The sequence below is a fragment of the Chlorocebus sabaeus genome, chromosome 7, assembly GCF_047675955.1.
Source record: "Chlorocebus sabaeus isolate Y175 chromosome 7, mChlSab1.0.hap1, whole genome shotgun sequence".
Classification (NCBI taxonomy): domain Eukaryota; kingdom Metazoa; phylum Chordata; class Mammalia; order Primates; family Cercopithecidae; genus Chlorocebus; species Chlorocebus sabaeus.
In genome coordinates, this window is record NC_132910.1 from 74,875,709 (window position 1) to 74,895,437 (window position 19,729).

The 19,729-nt window shown below is 36.5% G+C and overlaps 1 protein-coding gene and 1 long non-coding RNA gene across 8 annotated transcripts in view; one reads left to right on the forward strand and one right to left on the reverse strand.

The window, feature by feature from the left end:
• LOC119621742 (uncharacterized) overlaps window positions 1-19,729 on the forward strand; it is a 472,197-nt gene that overhangs the window by 378,845 nt on the left and 73,623 nt on the right. For 6 of the 7 annotated variants that reach the window (XR_012093424.1, XR_012093427.1, XR_012093425.1 and 3 more), the window contains one exon: window positions 6,470-6,630. The exons of the other annotated variant lie outside the window; for it this stretch is intronic. This is a non-coding gene — a long non-coding RNA (uncharacterized lncRNA). The remainder of the gene's footprint in view (window positions 1-6,469; window positions 6,631-19,729) is intronic. 7 annotated transcript variants of the gene reach the window in all.
• On the reverse strand, window positions 509-1,129 carry LOC103236222 (ATP synthase subunit d, mitochondrial). The gene has a single exon (XM_007999747.3). It carries the CDS (start codon window positions 1,119-1,121, stop codon window positions 591-593), a length of 531 nt encoding a protein of 176 aa, XP_007997938.3. The 5' UTR covers window positions 1,122-1,129; the 3' UTR covers window positions 509-590.

The following is a 19,729-nucleotide window of genomic DNA, read 5'->3' on the forward strand; positions in this document are numbered from 1 at the left end:
CCATTTAGTAGTTTTCTTAAAGAATTGATTAATGGCCAATATAATAAAATATTTTTCTTTGGGCTAGAAAAATTCTGTTAAACCATTCAATTTCATGCCAATAAAGCAGTTTTTAGACAAATGTTATAATTGAACTGGATAAGTATTAATTCGATTCAGATTTGCTAGGACCAGCCAAGCAACCAGTATTTGCTAGTCTGTTGCAATAAAAGCTTAGCATTAATTTTTCTGTTCATGTTGTCACCAGGTTATATCCTCAGAGATCTGTCCTTAGACAATTAAATAAAAGCCATTTAGCAATTAGTCCATGAAGGTGTTAAAATTGTCTTATAGTTCATTAGTTATACTTTGATGTTGCCCACTTCTATTAAATAGATCAAGGTTGAGGCAGTAGGGAAGGAAGAATGTTTTAATGGAGACTTTATTGCAACTGAGAATTACAAAAGATGAAGAAAAGTTTAAGCTTATTTAATAATGGTAATAACATGAAGTCTGATATTTAAATGTCTTTTCTTTTTAACTGTGTAATTATTATTTTTAATGTCCAGAATGTGTAATACAAGGGCCAGAGCTTCCTCCTGGACTCAATTTTATAAATTCTTGATTGGTTGGTGAGGCCAATAGGGATACTTTTTCTTGTCTAATTTGGTTTCTGGGAAAGCTTCGTTCAAGTCCTCAATGGTCATCTGATCAAATGGAATTAAGTTCTTTAGCTTCTCCATCTCTTTCTCATATTCTACAATCCTGGCCTTTGAGAGAGACACCCACTCAGCACAAGATTTCACATCTTCTTTTTCTTCGGCATCCACCTGGGCAGTATATTTATCCTCTGGCACAGGAATCTTCAGGGCATTAAACTTTTTCTCAAAGTCATCCACCAAGCCGGCCTTGGCCACATTGGCCTTGTAGTAAGCCCAGTCGATAGCTGGTGGATTCTCAGGTAAAGCAGCCAACCTGGAGGTGAGGGTCTCATTCCAGGACTTCAGGGAACTAGCAATGGCCTTTTGGTTCTGCGGTATGATCTCCGCAAAAGCTACCCAGTCAATGGTTTTTAGAGCAAGTTTTCGCCCAGCCATCTTGGGATCCTTCACCGACCCTGGCTGCCCACGGTCCACTGCCATATTTAAATGTCTTTTAAGCACTTTTCATTAAGAGATGATGTGGGAAATAGGAAGGAATATATTGACCCATGGAAAATTAACGATGCAGCATGCACACAGACACATCCCCACTTCTAGTAAACAACACTCATCATCAAATACAGTGAACATATGTAGAGACATCATTATTAAGTTAGAGATTAGACACAGCTTTTTTTTGGAGTATGAGAACCTTAATAATAGGCCTCACATTTATAATTCTAAAATCTAGAATTTACAGATAGCTCTTTCATTTAAAAAATAGAAAGCTTAACCTTATTTAGGGTATCTGTAGCTCAAGCTGATTTCTGTAGAATTCAGCATATGGGGCTGCAGCTATGGCTCTTACCTTGGGAATAGTGAGGACGACTGCCAGCAGTCCCCATGGCTTTTCCCTCTCACCTTACTTTGAGAGGATTGGGGGAGGTAGGAATCAGGGGAGGCTCTGGAGCCCTAGCTGGAGAGTGGAAAGACAGAGAAATCAAGTCATAGAACTTCTAAACCCTACTGTCTCTTGCACTTGTCCTATGCTTCTCGTTCAAGTTGTATGGACTGATTCAATAGCACCTGAAATCAACTTGCATATGAGAATGGGCAGATTTGGGAGGAGCATAAACTGGGCTTAGCAATAGTTAGTAGTGCTTACTATTGGGAAGTCATTAAGAATAGTGCCTTAGCTGTTCAGAGAATTGACAGCTTACCTTGTTCCTGAAATTGTCTTTGAATTCCTATTTTCAAAAAGAGGAGAAAACAAATAGTGAATGTATGCCTGCACTGTGACAGGACTATATATATATATATATATATATATATATATTTTAAGAAATATCAGATACATAAACTTTGCAGTGGAGGATAAACCATGTTCAAAAAGAAACAAACTCAGAAAGGAAGAGGGAAGGGTCATATGTATAGAATATGGAAGTGGATTTAATCACATTTATATAAAGAATTGTCCAAATGGCTAGTCAGATAAATACATCTCATACTAAACCACTCTGGTGTCATGAAAAGATGTTCTTTTACTACCTTGATAATCACATGTATGACACATAAAAAAAAAAAAAAAAACCAAAGTCAACCAAAAATAAATTCCTAGTTTTTAAGTCTGATGGTGAACAGAAATAGCCAGTCTTTATTAAGGTTTCTGATTTAATTACATACTTCTATACATCATAGAAAATATTTTGGTTATCATTGTTCTTTAAGGAATTAAAAAGCATTAACAGATGTCTAAAAAGTTGCTACTTGAAAGAACTGTATAAGAACATTTGGGAAAAAGGTTTAGAAACCCAGGCAACTTTACAAATAGGTAACTAATAATAATTATCCTAGAATCATGGAAATAAAAGAAACTATAAGGTCCATCCTTTTGTTTTAGTTCCACCTTTGTCTTCCCAGAACATTTTGTATTCTGTCCTATCAGGTAATGTTCTTTCCACGGTACTACATTGTGATTAAAAAATGTAGCAAAATATGTACAAAAGCATTTTATATAGATAAATAGGAAGCAATTCACTCTTTAAAGAAAACTTGTAAAACTAGTTGCTAATGCCAAAAGGAATAGAAAAGCTACGATTTGTGTTAACTCTGTTTGCAAGTTGAGACAGGGCTGGAGTGAGCATGGAGCATGTTCTTCAACTGCAATCACGTGTCTTAGGTAATAGGATAATTCTCTTTCCTTAGTGACTGCCTCCATAACATTCACAAGAGCAGCCAGTACATACTGGGGTGAAGGTGGGGGTGAAACAGGGGGATCCTTAGGGTGTCTTCCTTCCAACCCATCTCAGTTGAGCATATTTGTTGTAAAAATCAGACAAACTCTTCAAAGTTTTGCAATATAATTCTTTGCCATTTCTGAACATAGTGGAGAAGCTTTAGGAAATCTTAATGTCTCCGAAGCTTTCAAATAGAGAAAACAGAGCTCATATATGTCCTCCACAGTGTGGAAACAGGCAGTTTGTTGAACAGTCTTTTATGAGACTTGTCTTATTCTGTAATATGACATTAGTCATTCTTGACCAGTTGTCTTGATGTCTCCATTAGGTTCTGAATGACTGGACCCTTCTAGGCACTGTTGTGTATCCAAAGTCTTAATCAGTAGAGTAAGTAGTTTCTAAATTAGCAGGCCTTAGAAAACATTAATGTACCAAGCCTTACCTCAGTTTAGGTTTATAAGATATTTTACATTATAAAGCTCATTAACATTACTAATACTTATCTATTTATAACAAAATACTCAATATTACTCAGTCTCACTGTGTAGATCATATCCATAAGGATGGACATCTGATACCCAATTCATTATTGTAAACATTTGATAAACATTTTATTTGACCCCATGTTAAGCCCAGGGATGTAAAGAAAACTAAAGCAATAAAGAAGGCGGACGTCTATAGGAAAACAAAAGAACCAAAGTAAAATAAAGCCCAATTGACTTTAAATATAGGGGTAAGGGGGTTCCAGGCATATCATTAGACCTTGAAGTCAATATTGTATTTTTAACACAATACTTTCTGAGGCTATCAGGAAAACTGTAATGTTTAAATGAACATTCTGTTTAAGAAGGCATAAAACACAGGTATATCCTTATGGAAACATTCATCAAGCTGTATACATAAGATCTGTGTACTTTCAGTATGTAAATTATAACAATTAAAAGAAAGAACATATGAAAGTATAGATTATACCCAGCATCTATACTAAAAAAAGAGAGGCTCCTTTGGCCAGTCTCTTAGCTATTTCACCCACTTATTTGGAATATTTGTTCTGTACAGCTCAGGATTTTTGTGTTCTAATGTGTAGTATGCATTAGTATGATATTAAATTCTTTATCTCATCATTACTTTTGGTGAAAAGTTTTACTTCTTATACAGGATTTTTAAGTACCTGCTCATTTGTCTAATGCTTAAAATATACACACAATATAATTTTCATACTACATTAGTATCACATTCTTCAGTCTCATGTGAGAGATTAAATGCTAGAATTATGAAAAGAACTTCATTTTGTTTCATGATTTGGGGATTTTCTAGAACACTGGGTTAGGCCAGATACACTTTCCACAGTGACCACAGATCTAGAAAAAATATTCTTGTGCCTTGAAGCCCTGGCAGCACCCCAGAACCCCAGACTATGGGGTTATAGGTCTTTATTCTGAACATTATGAAACTTCCTCCTAAACAATAGATAAATTGATTTTGTGGTCAGAAATCCCGTGCTTAGATATAAGACAGGCTACAAATGTGAATTTATATAGTTTGGAGAAGGCATAGAGATAATGTCAACTTTAATTCCTGTTTTTCTCCAAACACAGAGAATAGGCCAAAGGTCATGTGTGGAAATTAAAAAAAAAAAAAAAAAAAAAAAAAAAAATGGAAAACAGATGTTAGGAAGCCTCCTATAGGAATGGAAACACAAGCAGCAGTGAACATTATTTAAAAGCAAAACAAAACAAACATTTGCTTAAAAAAAATCTAGAAAGTGATTATCTTATGAAGGTTCTATTTTCATAATGATTTGTTTAACATAGTTTGACTTTTTACTATTTTTCTGAAGTTTAATTTTATATAATCTTTATATATATAAAAGTTTAATTTTATATAATCTCTTCCTTATATCTAGAGACAGAATTTTGGAGCAAAACAAGATTTTAGAATCTTTCCATTATAAATTCCTAAAAAGATGATGTCTGGAGAATAGCTTCTTCTCAAGAACCAAAATACAGTCACTTTATCCCTCAAATAATCTAACTTAAAAAATGTTTGTCTTTCAATTGACAGTGGTGTTACCTTTCAAAATGCTTATTATTCTTAAATTTTCATTCCATTAAGACACATTAATAAGTTTCCTTGATATTAGTAAGAGCCATGCAGATTTATTGTGGTGAAAATAGACAGGTATAATTTCATGTTAGATTATAAAATACACCCTAATGACTCTCAAATGGATTGTCAATTCTTTTTGTGCTTAAAGAAGATCTATGTGTTTCACATGCTTTGACGTTTTATACATGATCTTCAGCCAAATAAAAGAAGATATTGCAAGATCAATGAAAATACAGAAATATATGGATGATGATCTGAAACTTTATAAACAAACACAGAATGGACATCTAGACTCTATCTTGAAACTTTTCTCTGTGTTGTGTTTTAAAAATCCAGATAAGATTCATAAAAATGAAAGAAATGTAATACGATTAAGAAGCAATTTCTAAAATTTTAAACTGAAATTAAGAGGAATTATTAAAAATACACATTCCTATTGCTGTTGTAATCTTGTGTAGGAATGCAGAATAAGCTTACTCAATGTTTTCTTAAATTGAATAGTTATTAACCTTTCAGATATCACCATGTGTTGGAATTCAAGAGTTATGAATGGCCCTCACTGTACCACTGCTTTCTGACTGAACTTCTCTCTATGCTAAATGCAAGAGACCCAATAGTTAGGCAGGTATAACTTCGCCCCTATTCAGCCTGAAGAAGTTACAGAAGACTGATCATCGTCCCTCTGCAACCCCTAGGATTAAGGGTTCTTTTATAAAAGGGAGGGGGGAAATGTCAGAGGCATTAGAACCAGAGCAACTCCATTTTGAATAGGGGCTGAGTGAAATAAGGCTGAGACCTGCTGGGTTGCATTTCCAGGAGGCTAAGGCATCCTAAGTCACAGGATGAAATAGAGGGTCAGCACAAGATACAGGTCATAAAGACCTTGCTGATAAAACAAGTTGCAGTAAAGAGGCCAGCTAAAACCTACCCAAACCAAGATGGCAATGAGAGTGTCCTCTGGTCGCCCTTACTGCTACTCTCCCACTGGCACCATGACAGTTTGCGAATGCCATGGCAATGTCAGGAAGTTACCTATATGGTCCAAAAATGGGAGGTACAAATAATCTACCCCTGTTTAGCATATAATCAAGAAATGAGCATAGAAAAGGGCAACCAGCAGACCTTGGGGCTGCTCTGCCTATGGAGTAGCCATTCTTTTATTCCTTTACTTTCCTAATAAACTTGCTTTGGCTTTAAAAAATAAAAATGAAAAATACATATTTCTCAACATATCTTTCTATTCAAAACTTCTCACTGATAGCTTTCTTGTGTGTCTATGTATTTGTTTGGTTTAGTATTAACCAATTGACTTAAATGATGACAAAGGAGAGTTGGCATGCATTTGCAGTAGGTGTATAATTAAGAGGATGTAATTAAGGATTATTGCTGGATGTATTTACATTAGGGATGTAATTAGGAAGAAAGAAGAGTCAGTGCAATAGCCAAGTCATGGATGCCAAAATGTGCTTGGAAACTCAGAAACTGAAATGTATTTCTTTGTAGGAGGAACTTCCGTGGTCATCCCAGTCATGTGCTGTAAGGGCAATGACAGCAATGGTATAAGGAAGAGTCCGGAAGCCACCATGCCCAGAACCATCAGCCTCAAGCAAATCATCTTCCCTTGTCCTCTTGCTCTCATCTTACCCTTCCAGACAAAATCCATGGTATACTATTTTTATGTGCGTTCTTATTTTCTCATGAGTAGAAGCATTAACGTGATGAGTTTAACTACAGTTCATTTTATTTATGAGTCTCTGGTTAAATGTTAATAGCCTGAAGTCAAGTATCAAACAAGAATTTAGGGCTAAAGATCTTGCAAGTTGTACTTACTGCCTATCCAACAATGTTAGGATCCCGCCAATCCTGTTTCTTTATATGTTTTAATGTTATCAAGAGTGAACACTTACTATGCTTTTTAAATGCCAATAACTGTTCTAAGCATCCTGGATATGTTAACTCATTTAATCCTCATGATGTGCACATGAGACAGCTACTATTATTATCATCTCTATTTTAAGGTCGAGGACTCTAAGTCAATAGAGAGGTTAAGTAATTCACCCAAAGTCACACAGCTGGTGAGAGGCAAAGCTAGCTATGACTACAGAATATGTGCTGTTACCATACCACCATCTGTGCCTTTTTACAGTTGCTAGATGAATCTTTTATGATCATCTCTTATTATAAGAAGGAGTAAAAATTATTGGATTGGACGTATGCTGGATTGTTCATATTGCATAGACAGTGATGGGGAGTTTTCTCCAATTGTGTAAGTCTGTTTTATGTTTTGAATATACAGCTTGCACCACTACAATATCACTTGACATGCTCTCTAATATCACCATGCAGGTTCATTCTCATCCTGTCTATAGTGTGAATAACTCATAGCCTCAAGATTAGCACAATAAAAAAGATTCTTAATAAAACAACATGAGATTCTATTCAAAGACTCGAAGGAAACTGATCTCATGTCCATTAAACTGCTAGTTGAATCTGTTTGAAAAACTTCCAAAGGGTTAGTGTATGTGTTTCAGTGCCGTGTAATGAAAATTCAGGACTGGTGGGGGATTTAGTAAAAGTGAAAAGAAAGAAGTTAAAATCTGAAGCAAAGCAGACTTTTCAGAAATAATCTATCTTTCCTCAGTTATACAGAGCCTTCATATGTAGAGAAAGGTTAACCTTAGATAGAGCTTGCCCTGCATATCAGTAATCTTTATTATTGAGACACAACAACTTTATTTCATAATCATTTTTTTCCGGCCAACCAGCTGTGATTACTCAAGGAAGATTAACTAAAACCTGATGGATTTCAGCCCCTATTCAGCAATGCCAGCCAAATACTATAATTACACAGGATGCAGGCTGAGATAATGTCGACCTTGTACTTAGAGATAGTCCTAGATAAGTGGAACGGTCAGATTTGCAGGTCAGGTTTTTCAATCACTGGGGCTGTATCTGTAAAGGGAAAGAGACAGGAAAAGAGGAAGAAAAGCAAGCAAAAAACCTCTCATCATTTTAGCCATCCTGAAAGAAGGCATTTAATAAAGACAAAGACTTCAATAGACAGGAGTGGGTTCACCAGTGCAGATCTTAGAAGCTGTGTGGAAGATGTATAGTTCCTAAAGTAAATGTCATCTCTGCCCCTCCTGAATCCATGTGTTATGTGGATGGGACGTGTGTGAGCCTTTCCATTTGGCAGTTTGCACTTCACGCCGCTGATGTTATGAAATTTACATTAAGTTGGAAAAACAGTCTTTGTCATACTTTGTCCTTTTGGAGGAAATGGATTTCCTTAACAAGAGCACCACTTTATTTCCCCTATGAATTCAGATACAGAAAACGTTCCTGAATGGCATTCTACCAAATAGAAAGGCTGCTAAGGAAGGGCTTATTATTCTAAAAATTTTAATGACCCAGAAGCAAAATATTTTTGGTCCTTATATTGTAGACATAAATGCTTAAATTCAGATTTCAAGTGCCAAGACCTCTGAGATATTACTGTTGGAACTCAACCAAAGATGAGGGATGCAGGAGGTATTTGTTAGTGGTTAATGAATAATTCCTTAAATTATTTGGTTATTAACTAGTTCAAAATGCCTCACCTCTAGAGCTTTGTAATTTTATTAAACTACGCAAAAGTTTCCCTGCTTTAATAAACTTTATGTGAAATGTGAAAATATTTTACATATATCAAATGTGCTTTCCTTTTAATGATTTCTGAGATGCTGAATATTCAGACATTTGTGCCTTTGCCTGTGAGCCTTCTTTTTTGAGGGATAGCTTCGTTCCCACTCATTTTCTCCTAGTGAACTCCTATTCATTTTTCAAAGCCTACATCAGGACAGTATGTTTTTGTTATTTTTATTACAATGTTTCTTTTTCTTTATTCTAGTAATTAATTGCCCCTTCCCCTTTGGGTTCATGGTATAATAGTCCTTCCTCCATTATACTGTGTATTAATAATAATAATTATTATTATTACTGTAATAATAATATTGCTATTATTATTATTATTAGTTAATTGGCCATTTCTCCAGCTAGAGCTCTTTAAGGACATTGATGGTGGCTTATTTTTCTTTGATCACTAGCATAAAAGAACCAGGAACATGATAGGCATTTAATAAATATTTTTTTGAAGGCATGAGTACATAAGTAAATAGTGAAGTTATTCTAAAGAAACAGGTTAGTTTTCAGTACAGCTGCTAAATTTTGAATCTTTCAAAATATCAGAGAAGATTGTGTTTTTAATATGTAAGGCCAATTGTAGAGTAGGAAGTTACTGAAAATGACATTGCTCTTAAGAGTATGTTAGAATACTTCCTTATTCTTCATGCATCCATAGAGAAAAGGAAAAGTCTTCTTAACTCTCCAGAAGAATTAATAAGAGGAGCATTTCTAATTTCTTTCCACCCACTCACTCACTCTCCTTCCACTGACCATTGAAAATGGGGGAAGAAAAAAAAGTATGGTTGGCTAAAGGTTTTCTGGATCCTCCCCAAATTTCTTTGGCTCTGCTCTTTACCTTCTGGCAGTCTCAACAGAGGAAACCAGCATCTTTAGATGAATGGGTGCTATGGATTGATTGTGTCCTCTCAGATTACTGTGTTGTGAACTTAATTGCCAATGCAATAGGGTAGGGCCAGATGGGAGGTTTATAGGTGAAAGGGACTAATGCTGCTATAAAAAGGTCTTGAGGGAGTGAGTTCTATCTCTTTAGCTTTTCTGCCATGTGGAGACATAGAGTTTATCTCTCTCTTGCTCTTCCATCTTCTGCTGTGTTAGGATGCAGCAAGGAAACCCTGATCAGATACTGGAATCTAGATCTTGGACTTTGCAGCCTCTAGAACTGTGAAAATACAGTTCTAGGGGCCTGGTGTGGTGGCTCACACCTGTAACACCAGGACTTTGGGAGGCTGAGGTGGGCGGATGATGAGGTCAGGAGTTTGAGACCATCCTGGCCAATATGGTGAAACCCCCGTCTCTATTAAAAATACAAAAAATACCTGGGTGTCATGGTGGGTGCCTATAATCCCAGCTACTTGGGAGGCTGAAGCAGGAGAATTGCTTGAACCCAGGAAGCAGAGGTTGCAGTGAGCCAAGAAGAGGCCGTTGCACTCCAGCCTGGGTGACAGAGTAAGACTCTGTCTTAAAAAAAAAAAAAAAAAAAAAAAAAGGAAAAGAAAAGAAAAGACAGTTCTGTTCTTTATAAATTACCCAGTGCATAGTATTCTGCTCTAGTAGCACAAAAGGAACTAAGGCAATCAGTATTTTCAATGTAGGGTATATTATTAGGCCTGCAGAAGAGTGTGGCTTTATCAGTAACCCAAAGCTGTTCATTTTTATTGATAACAAACGTAATATTTGACCTTAATTTATCTGACTCCTATATTCATCTTTACTAAGTGTCCAGTCTCAGGTAGGGGAAAGGAGGTATTAATTATTGTACTCTGCTACCACCAAATAAATCCAGAATAATGTCTTTAGTTGTCCATTCCCAGAATATTGTGGAATTATAAAATTTTAGTGAACTCTTACTATGAATACACTGTAATTAATTCAAATTTAGTATTTTAAATTACAGAATTGAGGCAGAGATACCAAATAATCTTATTTACTAAAAATATTATTTCAGAATCCCTTAATTGTCTGCCTTTTCAGAGAATGACATCAGGCACGCAGGGCTTGTAGAGGTCTAAACTGTCATCCAATACAAGGGTTGAATAGAGACCACATTCGAGTTGAAGACATTAAGCCATCTTCTTTCAGCCTGAATCTAGTGATCAGAAGCTCACTAACTGTTGATGCTTCCTGCTTGCTAGTTAGATAACTCCAAAGATTAGAGAGTATGTTATTTTAGTGAGTAATTTTTTTCTTTGTAAATTCTTCTAATTTTACTCTCTGGTGGAACATAAGCAATCTATTTTATATTTTTTCCACTATAAATCTTTATATTGTAATGTTATTTCTTTGAAATCAGGGATCATATATCTTTCATATGCATATCCTCCTTCTCTGCTTAATATTAATATAAAAAACATCTTTCAAGCACTAGGCACTGTGCCTGGTGTTTGTCATAAAAATGAATAAGATATGATTCCTTTCCTCAGGAAGGATATACAAAAAAAGGCTATACAAAGTATATATAAAGAAATGCATACAAGCCGTGGTATAAATTGCTATAATGAAAGCATGTACAAAATGCTAAAGGAAGCTGAGAAAGAGAGCATCTAATATGGCTTAGGAAAAGAGGTTGACCTAGCCGTGAAGAAATTTTTGGGTAAGTCTTAAAAGATAAATTTTCCTGGCAGAAAAAGAGGGGAAGAATTTTGGAGTCAGTGAGATCAGCATGTCCAAAGGCACAGAGGAAAGAAAGTTTGCAGCACACATAGTAAACATCAGTGTTCAAGGTTGCTGAAGTGAGTGAGTGTGTGGAGGGTGGCAGAAGAACCCAGAAATGAAGGCGCTCAGAGCATGAATGGCTTCCTATAACCTACTAAGGATGTGGATATTGACTTAAGGAAAGAAAAGCCACATTAAGATGTAGAATAGGAAAGTGGCTATGTTACATATATTAGAAAAATCACATAAGCAGTAGTACAATGGAAATGTGATGAAATTAAAAGCAGGAAGATCATTTAGAAAGTTCTTGTTTGCTTGTTTGTTTCTCTTTGGATTTTTGCAACCGTACAGATGACTGCTGAATAAGGGACAGTGGGAATGCAGATTACAAATAAAAGATGGACATGAAGGGTTTTTAGCATGTAGAGTATATAGGATTTGTGGTTGGATAAAGGTGGGATGAGGGACAGAAGAGATTTAGGAAATAAAAGAAGTTTGTCCAGGTTTGGTTTCTTCAGGGGTGTTCAGGTAAAAGAAAGTTCAGAATAATACAAGCAGTAAAGGCATGAATCTTGGAAGAGAGTTCCAAGACTGATAATATTATAGAATTGGGAAGCTCTAACATATGAGTAGTACTTGAACCATAGAAATGTGCAATGCAAGAAAATGCCATGATCAAGACCCTGGGGAACATTGGCACTTCAGAGCCTATTACAAGAGAAGGCCAGCAAAGTAGACTTAGAAGAATTGCTCAGAGAGGTAAGAGGAAAACCAAGAGAAATTAGGGTTATGGAGGCCAAGAATGAAGAGATTTTTCTGGAAGTAGGGAGAAGTCATTATTGTGAGAGGACATCATTTCATGCCTGTGAAATTCCTTGTGGAAAGATATAGGTAAAATTTAAAGAAAAAAAAGACACCATCTAAAATGTTTAAAATACCAGTCTCATAGATTGATGCAACTTTAAAAGCAATTAATGAAAAGAATAAAAAGATAAAAAGGTAATGTTAAACAAGGACTGATACATTAATGGTGGATTTCTTGATGAAGTCATTATCGATCACCCTTACACAAGAGTGATTTGCGTGAGTTGAAATGGTGAAATAAAAAGCAGAGATGCTGTATTACAGACAGTGGCTGAGCTAGAAGATATTATATCAATGAATATATAAAGACTATAAAAAGAATTGAGCTTCTTAGGGTCCTTTACTTGTCTATTTTATTTATTATTTTGCTTTTTCTCCTTTTGAAAAAAATTACGCCAAGCAGACTTTAATACCATACTACATATTAAGATAGGAATATTTGAATCAAACACCCACAGTAGATTTATGGATATGTTTTCAAAATCTCTTTTCACTGATTCTGGGGAACCAAGTAAAATTTGCCAGTCTCAGTCATAATAGAGTCAATGTGACCAACCTTGTTCACTGCCTATGGGAGGATGTATGAACACCATTATCATTTCCAATCTTTCCCCATGGTTTGCCTGAGCAGCCATCACTCACACCTAAAAGGCTTCCAAGATTTGCTACATATTTATATACCTTTCTTGAATATAAAATCCATAATATAAAGTGTGTTATTGAACTGAAAGTTCCCAAATGCCTGTGAAATTCCTTGTGGAAAGGTATAGGTAAAATTTAAAGAAGGAAATAAAAAAGACGCTATCTAAAAAGTTTAAAATACCAGTCTAACAGATTGATGCAACTTTAAAAACAATTAATGAAAAGAATAAAAAGATTAAGTGAGAAATGTCTATTCTGTACTTTATAGAATTATTAGGAAGTCCCTATTAATGGCTTAATAATGGTAACAGAAATTTCTGGAAATTAATTGTGTTGGGAGAAAATAGATTTTTTTTCAAATCCCTAAGTAATGCCCAATTTAATGCTCAATTTTTTATTTTGGGCTTTGTCAGTTGGAAAAGAAAGAAGTTAAATTTCCTGGAAATTATATTTGATAATAACACAGTAATTTAATTATCTTGTCATTGTGCAGACTGATATTCAAGAAAGTGATGTGTCATGGTAGATGTTTTGCTGACTTACTCTACAACTCAATTACAGCAGTATTTAAGGGCAAAGAGAAAATGGCTAGAAGTTACATTAATTTCATTGCAACTTTGACTTGTAGTTATTTTCCATCTGATTTGGTAGGAGTTGGCTGAAGCTATTTCATGGAAATGATCCTTATTATTTTTTTTTTAACCCTATGACCTTTTCTTGAAAATAAATCTCTTCATTGACAGGCTCATTCAGAGTTGGTCTCAAATATTTTCCCCATCTCCCAGGTCTTCAATTGGAAACCTGCCTGAATGGCCCTAGGGAATAACAAGCTTCTAACTGCATTACATGATCACTTCTTTGGAAATATATTTTGGTATTCATAGTTTTGATCTTCTATTAAGCAGTTGATTTTGCCATTAAGTTACGTGTCTGTTATGAGTAGATGCTATTTCACTTGGTAGAAAATCCCCAAAGCAGGGCTTCAAGAGGACAGGCATTCATTTCTTTGTTATAGAAATGAAATCTGAGGGTACTTATTTCAGGTGCGGATGGCACTGTGTGGTGTCAGAGACTGAGGCTCCTTTGGTCTGGCTGCTCCCCCACCCTCAGCACATAATTTCTATCCCACGTTTCAAGAAAGCTCTTCTTGCTGTTGCCCCTTTGTCAGCATTCCAGCCAGCAAGGGGTAGGAAGGGTGGAGAAAAGGCAGGCCTCTTTCACTAAGGATGTTTCTAGAAAATGGCACACAATGTTTACATTTACATTCTATCAGCTAAAACTTAAGCACAGGCCCACACTGGCAGAAATGGAGTCCGGGAAGTGTAGTCTTGACTCCAGGTGGCCACCTACCCAGCTAAACCTGAGAGTTCTATAACTAAGGAAAGAGGGGAGACTGGATCCTGGAGAAAAAACAGTTATCTCTGCCACAGTTTTCTTCTCCCTGCTCAGCCTGTCACGTCATCCCTGCCATTAAATCTCAGTTTGTGGTCTTCCTATTCAACTAGAGCTTTTTTGGATATTAGCCACTCTTTTTCTTTGGCTTTTGGAAAAATGATTTCTTTGCTCTTGTCTTTATATACTGTACTTGTATTTGTGTTCATCATGTTTTTTCTCATCTATTAAATAGTATTCCTTAAGGAAAAAAGTCTTATGTATTCCAAGCCTAGTTGCACAATTATGCACCCTGAGGAAATTCAGTAATACCATGAGTAAAAGTCAGAGGTACATTAATTAGAGATATAAATAAATATTAGTACTGTTCTTGCCAGAACAGGTTTTCTTTAGAAATATCATAAAATTGGGCCGGGTGTGGTGGCTCACGCCTGTAATCCCAGCCACTTTGGGAGGCCGAGGTAGGTGGATCACCTGAGGTCAGGAGTTCAAGACAAGCCTGATCAATATGGTGAAGCCCCGTCTCTACTAAAAACACAAAAAATTAGCCAGGTGTAATGGTGGGCACCTGTAATCCCAGCTAGTTGGTAGGCTAAGGCAGGAGGATTGCTATAACCTGGGAGGTGGAGATTGCAGTGAGCCGAAATCATGCCTGAGTGACAGAGGGAGACTCCATCTCAACCAAAAAAAAAAAAAAAAAAAAAAAAAAAAGGAAAAGAAATATCGTAACATCTATTATGTCTTCCTAGGAAGCTGCTCTGCTCCAGTCTAAGTCTTTTGTTTGATGTACTTCTGAGCTCTGCTCTCCATCAGAGGCACTGTGGTTTTCCATTCATGAGGGACGTCTGAATAGGTGTGTCTTGTAGCCTGGAAGGTGAGATCCAAGAGACAATGTCCTCAGATATAAACTGGGAGAATCCCTGAAAATATCCATTTTCCACAGCAACAATGAAACCAACACTCTATGACTGAATAGTTCTTTATTCTCTCAAAGTACTAGGAAGAGATGTGAGAATGAGAATAAATACAAATGAATTGGTACATACTTACTGATTGAGATTTTCTAAATCAAGCTATGACTGTTTTATGGACAGGTTAAAAGCCAATGTGGGGTAAACCAGCTTAATAATAATGATAAAACAGCCACTAGAGTTTCAAGATAAAATACATGACAGCCAGTTAAATTTGGAGTTAAACAGTGAATTTTTTTTATTATATATATGCCCTATGCAATATTTGGGATATATTTACACTCAAAAAGTTTCTATTTTTCTAAAATTCCAATGTAACTATGTTTCATGTATTTTTATTTGCTAAATGTGATTTATGTTTTACTCTATCCACGGCACTTTGTAAGACTCTTTTCTCAAAAGGTGGAGAGTATTTCTCTACTCTGCTGAATTGGGGATGGCCTTAGACTTTCTTTGGCCAATAAAACGTGGCCCAAGAAACACTGCAAATTGGGCAAATTGGGGTACCCAGGGTTAGGTTGCACTAGTAGACCCCCCAGATGAATGAAGTTTCTCAGGTGAGCCTGGATGAGCCTGCAGATGGACCACTCAGCCAAACCACAGAATCCTGTGAAAGTGCATAGCTATAGTTTTAACCTATTGTATTTGGGGTAGCTTGCTAGGCAGCAATAGATATTTGATATAATTCTGATTAGAATGAGTATTTTTGAGCCATTTGAAATGATGAATTTATAATATTTATTATAATACTTAGGACAGTGACCTACTGTTTCTAGAGGAATGGCTAGATACTGAATGACTCTTCCAACGCATAATGTATAAATAAGCCTAGATAAAATATTTTAAAATACCATTATATGAAAGAAACATGTCTGTATTAGCACAAAAAGAAAAATAATGAGAAAACAAGAATAAAGTGAAAAAACTAAAAACAACCAGGAGGCACTAGAGCACTGAGGCTAGAACAGATAAGATGGAGCAAGGGCTGAAAATAGCCAAGACACTCATAAAAAATGACACATTTTATTTTCTTCTTCTCATGCCTGCTCTCACCATTTATGAAGTACAGGTGAAAACTCACAAACCATGTATCTAAATACTTAAAAATTATACCTGAAGCAAGCCCACAGCCTGGTCATGAATCCCACCAAGGGCCCCATAGCACATTCCCCAGGAATGGCCTTAGAAACTCAGAGGCTAAAGGACCAAATCCTTGCCCAAGCCAACCCTTCAATCTGGTCTATCAAGTTGGTCTTCTGGGGTCAGGCAGGGCAGAAGCTGAGCCCAGGATTCCTGAATCCTGGCAGTGAATGGACCAGGTCAAAACCAGGCTGGAAACTGAGTAGGGCAAGCTCCCAGCTTCATCCTTCCCAGGCTGTTATATAAATGCCCTGTGAATCCAGACATCATTCTGAGACTGAGGAGGGAGGGATAGGCAATCTTAGACAGCAATGGAATTGAACATGGATCACTGAACTGACTGAATATAAATCCTAAATTAACTGAGCACAGACTCAGCATATATCTGGTGTCAAACTGGAAGTGACTGAGTTGCTTTGAGGTGACGAGTAATTATTTTCTGCTTTATGGTGTTAATAAAACAAGTTAAGGCTGGGTGCGGTGGCTCACACCTGTAATCCCAGCACTTCTGAGGCCGAGGCGGGCAGATCACGAGGTCAAGAGATTGAGACCATCCTGGCCAACATGGTGAAACGCCATCTCTACTAAAAAATACAAAAATTAGCTGGGTATGGTGGCACGCGCCTGTAGTCCCAGCTACTCGGGTTGAGGCAGGAGAATCGCTTGAACCTGGGACGCGAAGGTTGCAGTAAGCTGAGTTCGTACCACTGCACTCCAGCCTGGTGACAGAGTGAGACTCCGTCTCAAACAAAAAAAAAAAAAAAAAAAAAAAAAAAAAAAGTTAAATAAATCAGTTAATATAGTGAGTTAGTTAAATGAATGAATGGAAGGAATTATCACAGTGCCTTATCCATAGTAAATACTCAGAGATATTATTATTGCCATTGGTGAAAATCTGGACTCTAAAAAAAACTGAGCTCAATTTATGAAATGAAAGACTGCCATTTAGATCTATTTCAGTCATATTATATAAAGTAAACTCACTACAGTTATGAAAAAGATATATAATGATAATGACTGAGGAATGATACCTCACGCTCGAAATCAAAATAACCAATATTTCTACTATTAAACTCAATATTGGTGGTTTAATTTCAAGGTAACATCATCCATCACATGTAATTCATTCTGTTAGTTTCAATTGTATTATTTTTGCAATTTTTGAATTCATACATTTGCTATGATTTTGTAGTTTTCAAGCTGTATTCTCTGATTTAGTTTTTTTTCTATATTTAAATAGTATCATTAAATAGTTAACACTAGTGGTCCTTAAAACATGTTCTCCAACAAGGATGATTCCTTGCAATTCAAGCATTCAACAAATATATAGTTTATTAAGCAGTGTATTATGTAGTGAATACACAGAAGCGAATTAAATAGACGTAGTCCTTTTTTCTTATGAGGCACAGAATTTATGAACAAGATGACAATAGACAAAAATGTTGAACCTAGAAAGAAGTAAGAGAAAAGTAATAAAATCAATAGGATAGTGCAGTACACTTTTATGAGAGGTTTTAAAGTTCCAAAAATAAATTAATGAATGATAAGCAAAAGTCAGAATTTTTCTTTCACATTTGTCTTTAGCTCACCTGAATTTTTACTTTTTATGATGAGAAGAAGAGATGCAGTGTCCTTTTTTTCGTCCCATAGGAATACATTGTTATCCCAGGACCATTTTTAATGAGTTCTTGGTCAAATATAAAGTTTTGTAAATATCTGGATCTGGATTGTGGGTTTAGTTCCATCATTTCAGCAATACCATATTGATTTAAATGCTGTTTATCATATGGTTTACAGTAAGACTCAATATCTGGTAAGGCCAGTAGCTCACTGGATTCTGGACAAGAGGAAACCTTACCTTAGTCCATGCTTTAGCTGACCCACAGAAGTATTTTGTTTGGATTTGTTTGCGTCTTGGTGTTTATATTTTTTTAGCAATCAATTGAGCAGAAGAGAATTATGAGAAGGATTCATGACAACTAAAGCCCCTAAGCCTAGAGGATAAAGGGACTGAAAGCCACGTACATACATGAGAAAAGGAGGAAAATCAGTTTTGTCCTTGATATGGTTTGGATTTGTGTCCCTGCCAAAATCTTATGTTGAATTGGAGGAGGGCCTTGGTGGGAGGTGATTGGATCATGGGAGTGGACTTCTCCACTGTGGTTCTCATGATAGTGAGTGAGTTCTCATGTGATCTAGTTGTTTGAAAGTGTGTGATACTTCCCTCTTTGTTCTCTCTCTTTCCTGCTCTGCCTTGGTAAAACATGCTTGCTTCCCCTTCACCTTCCATCATGATTGTAAGTTTCCTGAGGCCTCTCAGTCATGCATCCTGTTAAAACTATGGAACTGTAAGTCAACTAAATCTCTTTTCTTCATAAATTACCCAGTATTGGATAGTTCTTTATGGTAGTGTCAGAAAAGACTAATACTGAAAATTGGTACCGGAAGTGGGGCACTGCTATAAAGATACCTGAAAATGTGGAAGTGACTTTGAAACTGGGTAACAAGTAGAGATTGGAACAGTTTAGAGAGCTCAGAAGAAGAAAGGAAGATGCGGGAAAGTTTGGAACTTCCTAGAAACTTGTTGCATGGTTTTGACCAAAATGCTGATAGTGATAAGGACAATGAGTCCCAGCTGAGGTGGTCTCAGATGGAGATGAGGAAGTTATTGGGAACTGGAGTAAAGGTCACTCTTGCTATGCTTTAGCAAAGAGACTGGTGGCATTTTGCCCCTGCCATAGGCTTCTGTGAAACTTTGAACTTGAAAGAGATGACCTAGGGTATCTGGCAGAAGAAATTTCTAAGCCCCAAAGTATGCAAGATGTGACCTGGCTGTTTTTAAAAGTGTATATTTATACATGTAAATAAAGAAATGGTCTAAAATTGGAACTTATATTTAAAAGAAAAGCAGAATATGAAAGTTTGGAAAATTTGCAGCCTGGCTATATGGTAGAAAAGAAGAACCCATTTTCTGGTGAGAAATTCAAGTTGGCTGCCGAAATTTGCATAAGTAAAAAAGAGCTGAATGTTAATAGCCAAGGCAATGGAGAAAATGTCTCCAGGGCATCTCAGAGACTTTCATGGAAGCCCCTCCCATCACAGGCCTGGAGGCCCAGGAAGAAACAATGGTTTCCTGGGCCAGGCCCAGGGCCCAGCTGCTCTGTGCAGCCTTAGGACATGATGCTCTGCATTCTGGCTGCTCCAGCTCTAGTCATAGCTAAAAGGGGCCAAGGTACAGCTCTGGTCATGGCTTCAGAGTGTGGAAGCCCCAGGCATTGGTGGATTTCACTTGGTATTGGGCTTGTAGATATGCAGAAGGCAAGAGTTGAGATTTGGGAACGTACACCTAGATATCAGAGGATCTGTGGAAATGCCTGCATGTTCAGGCAGATGTCTGCTGCAGGGGTGCAGACCTCAC

Excerpts from the sequence above, each read along its gene's own strand:
- LOC103236222 (XM_007999747.3), bottom strand. The coding sequence starts at position 1,121 with ATGGCAGTGGACCGTGGGCAGCCAGGGTCGGTGAAGGATCCCAAGATG.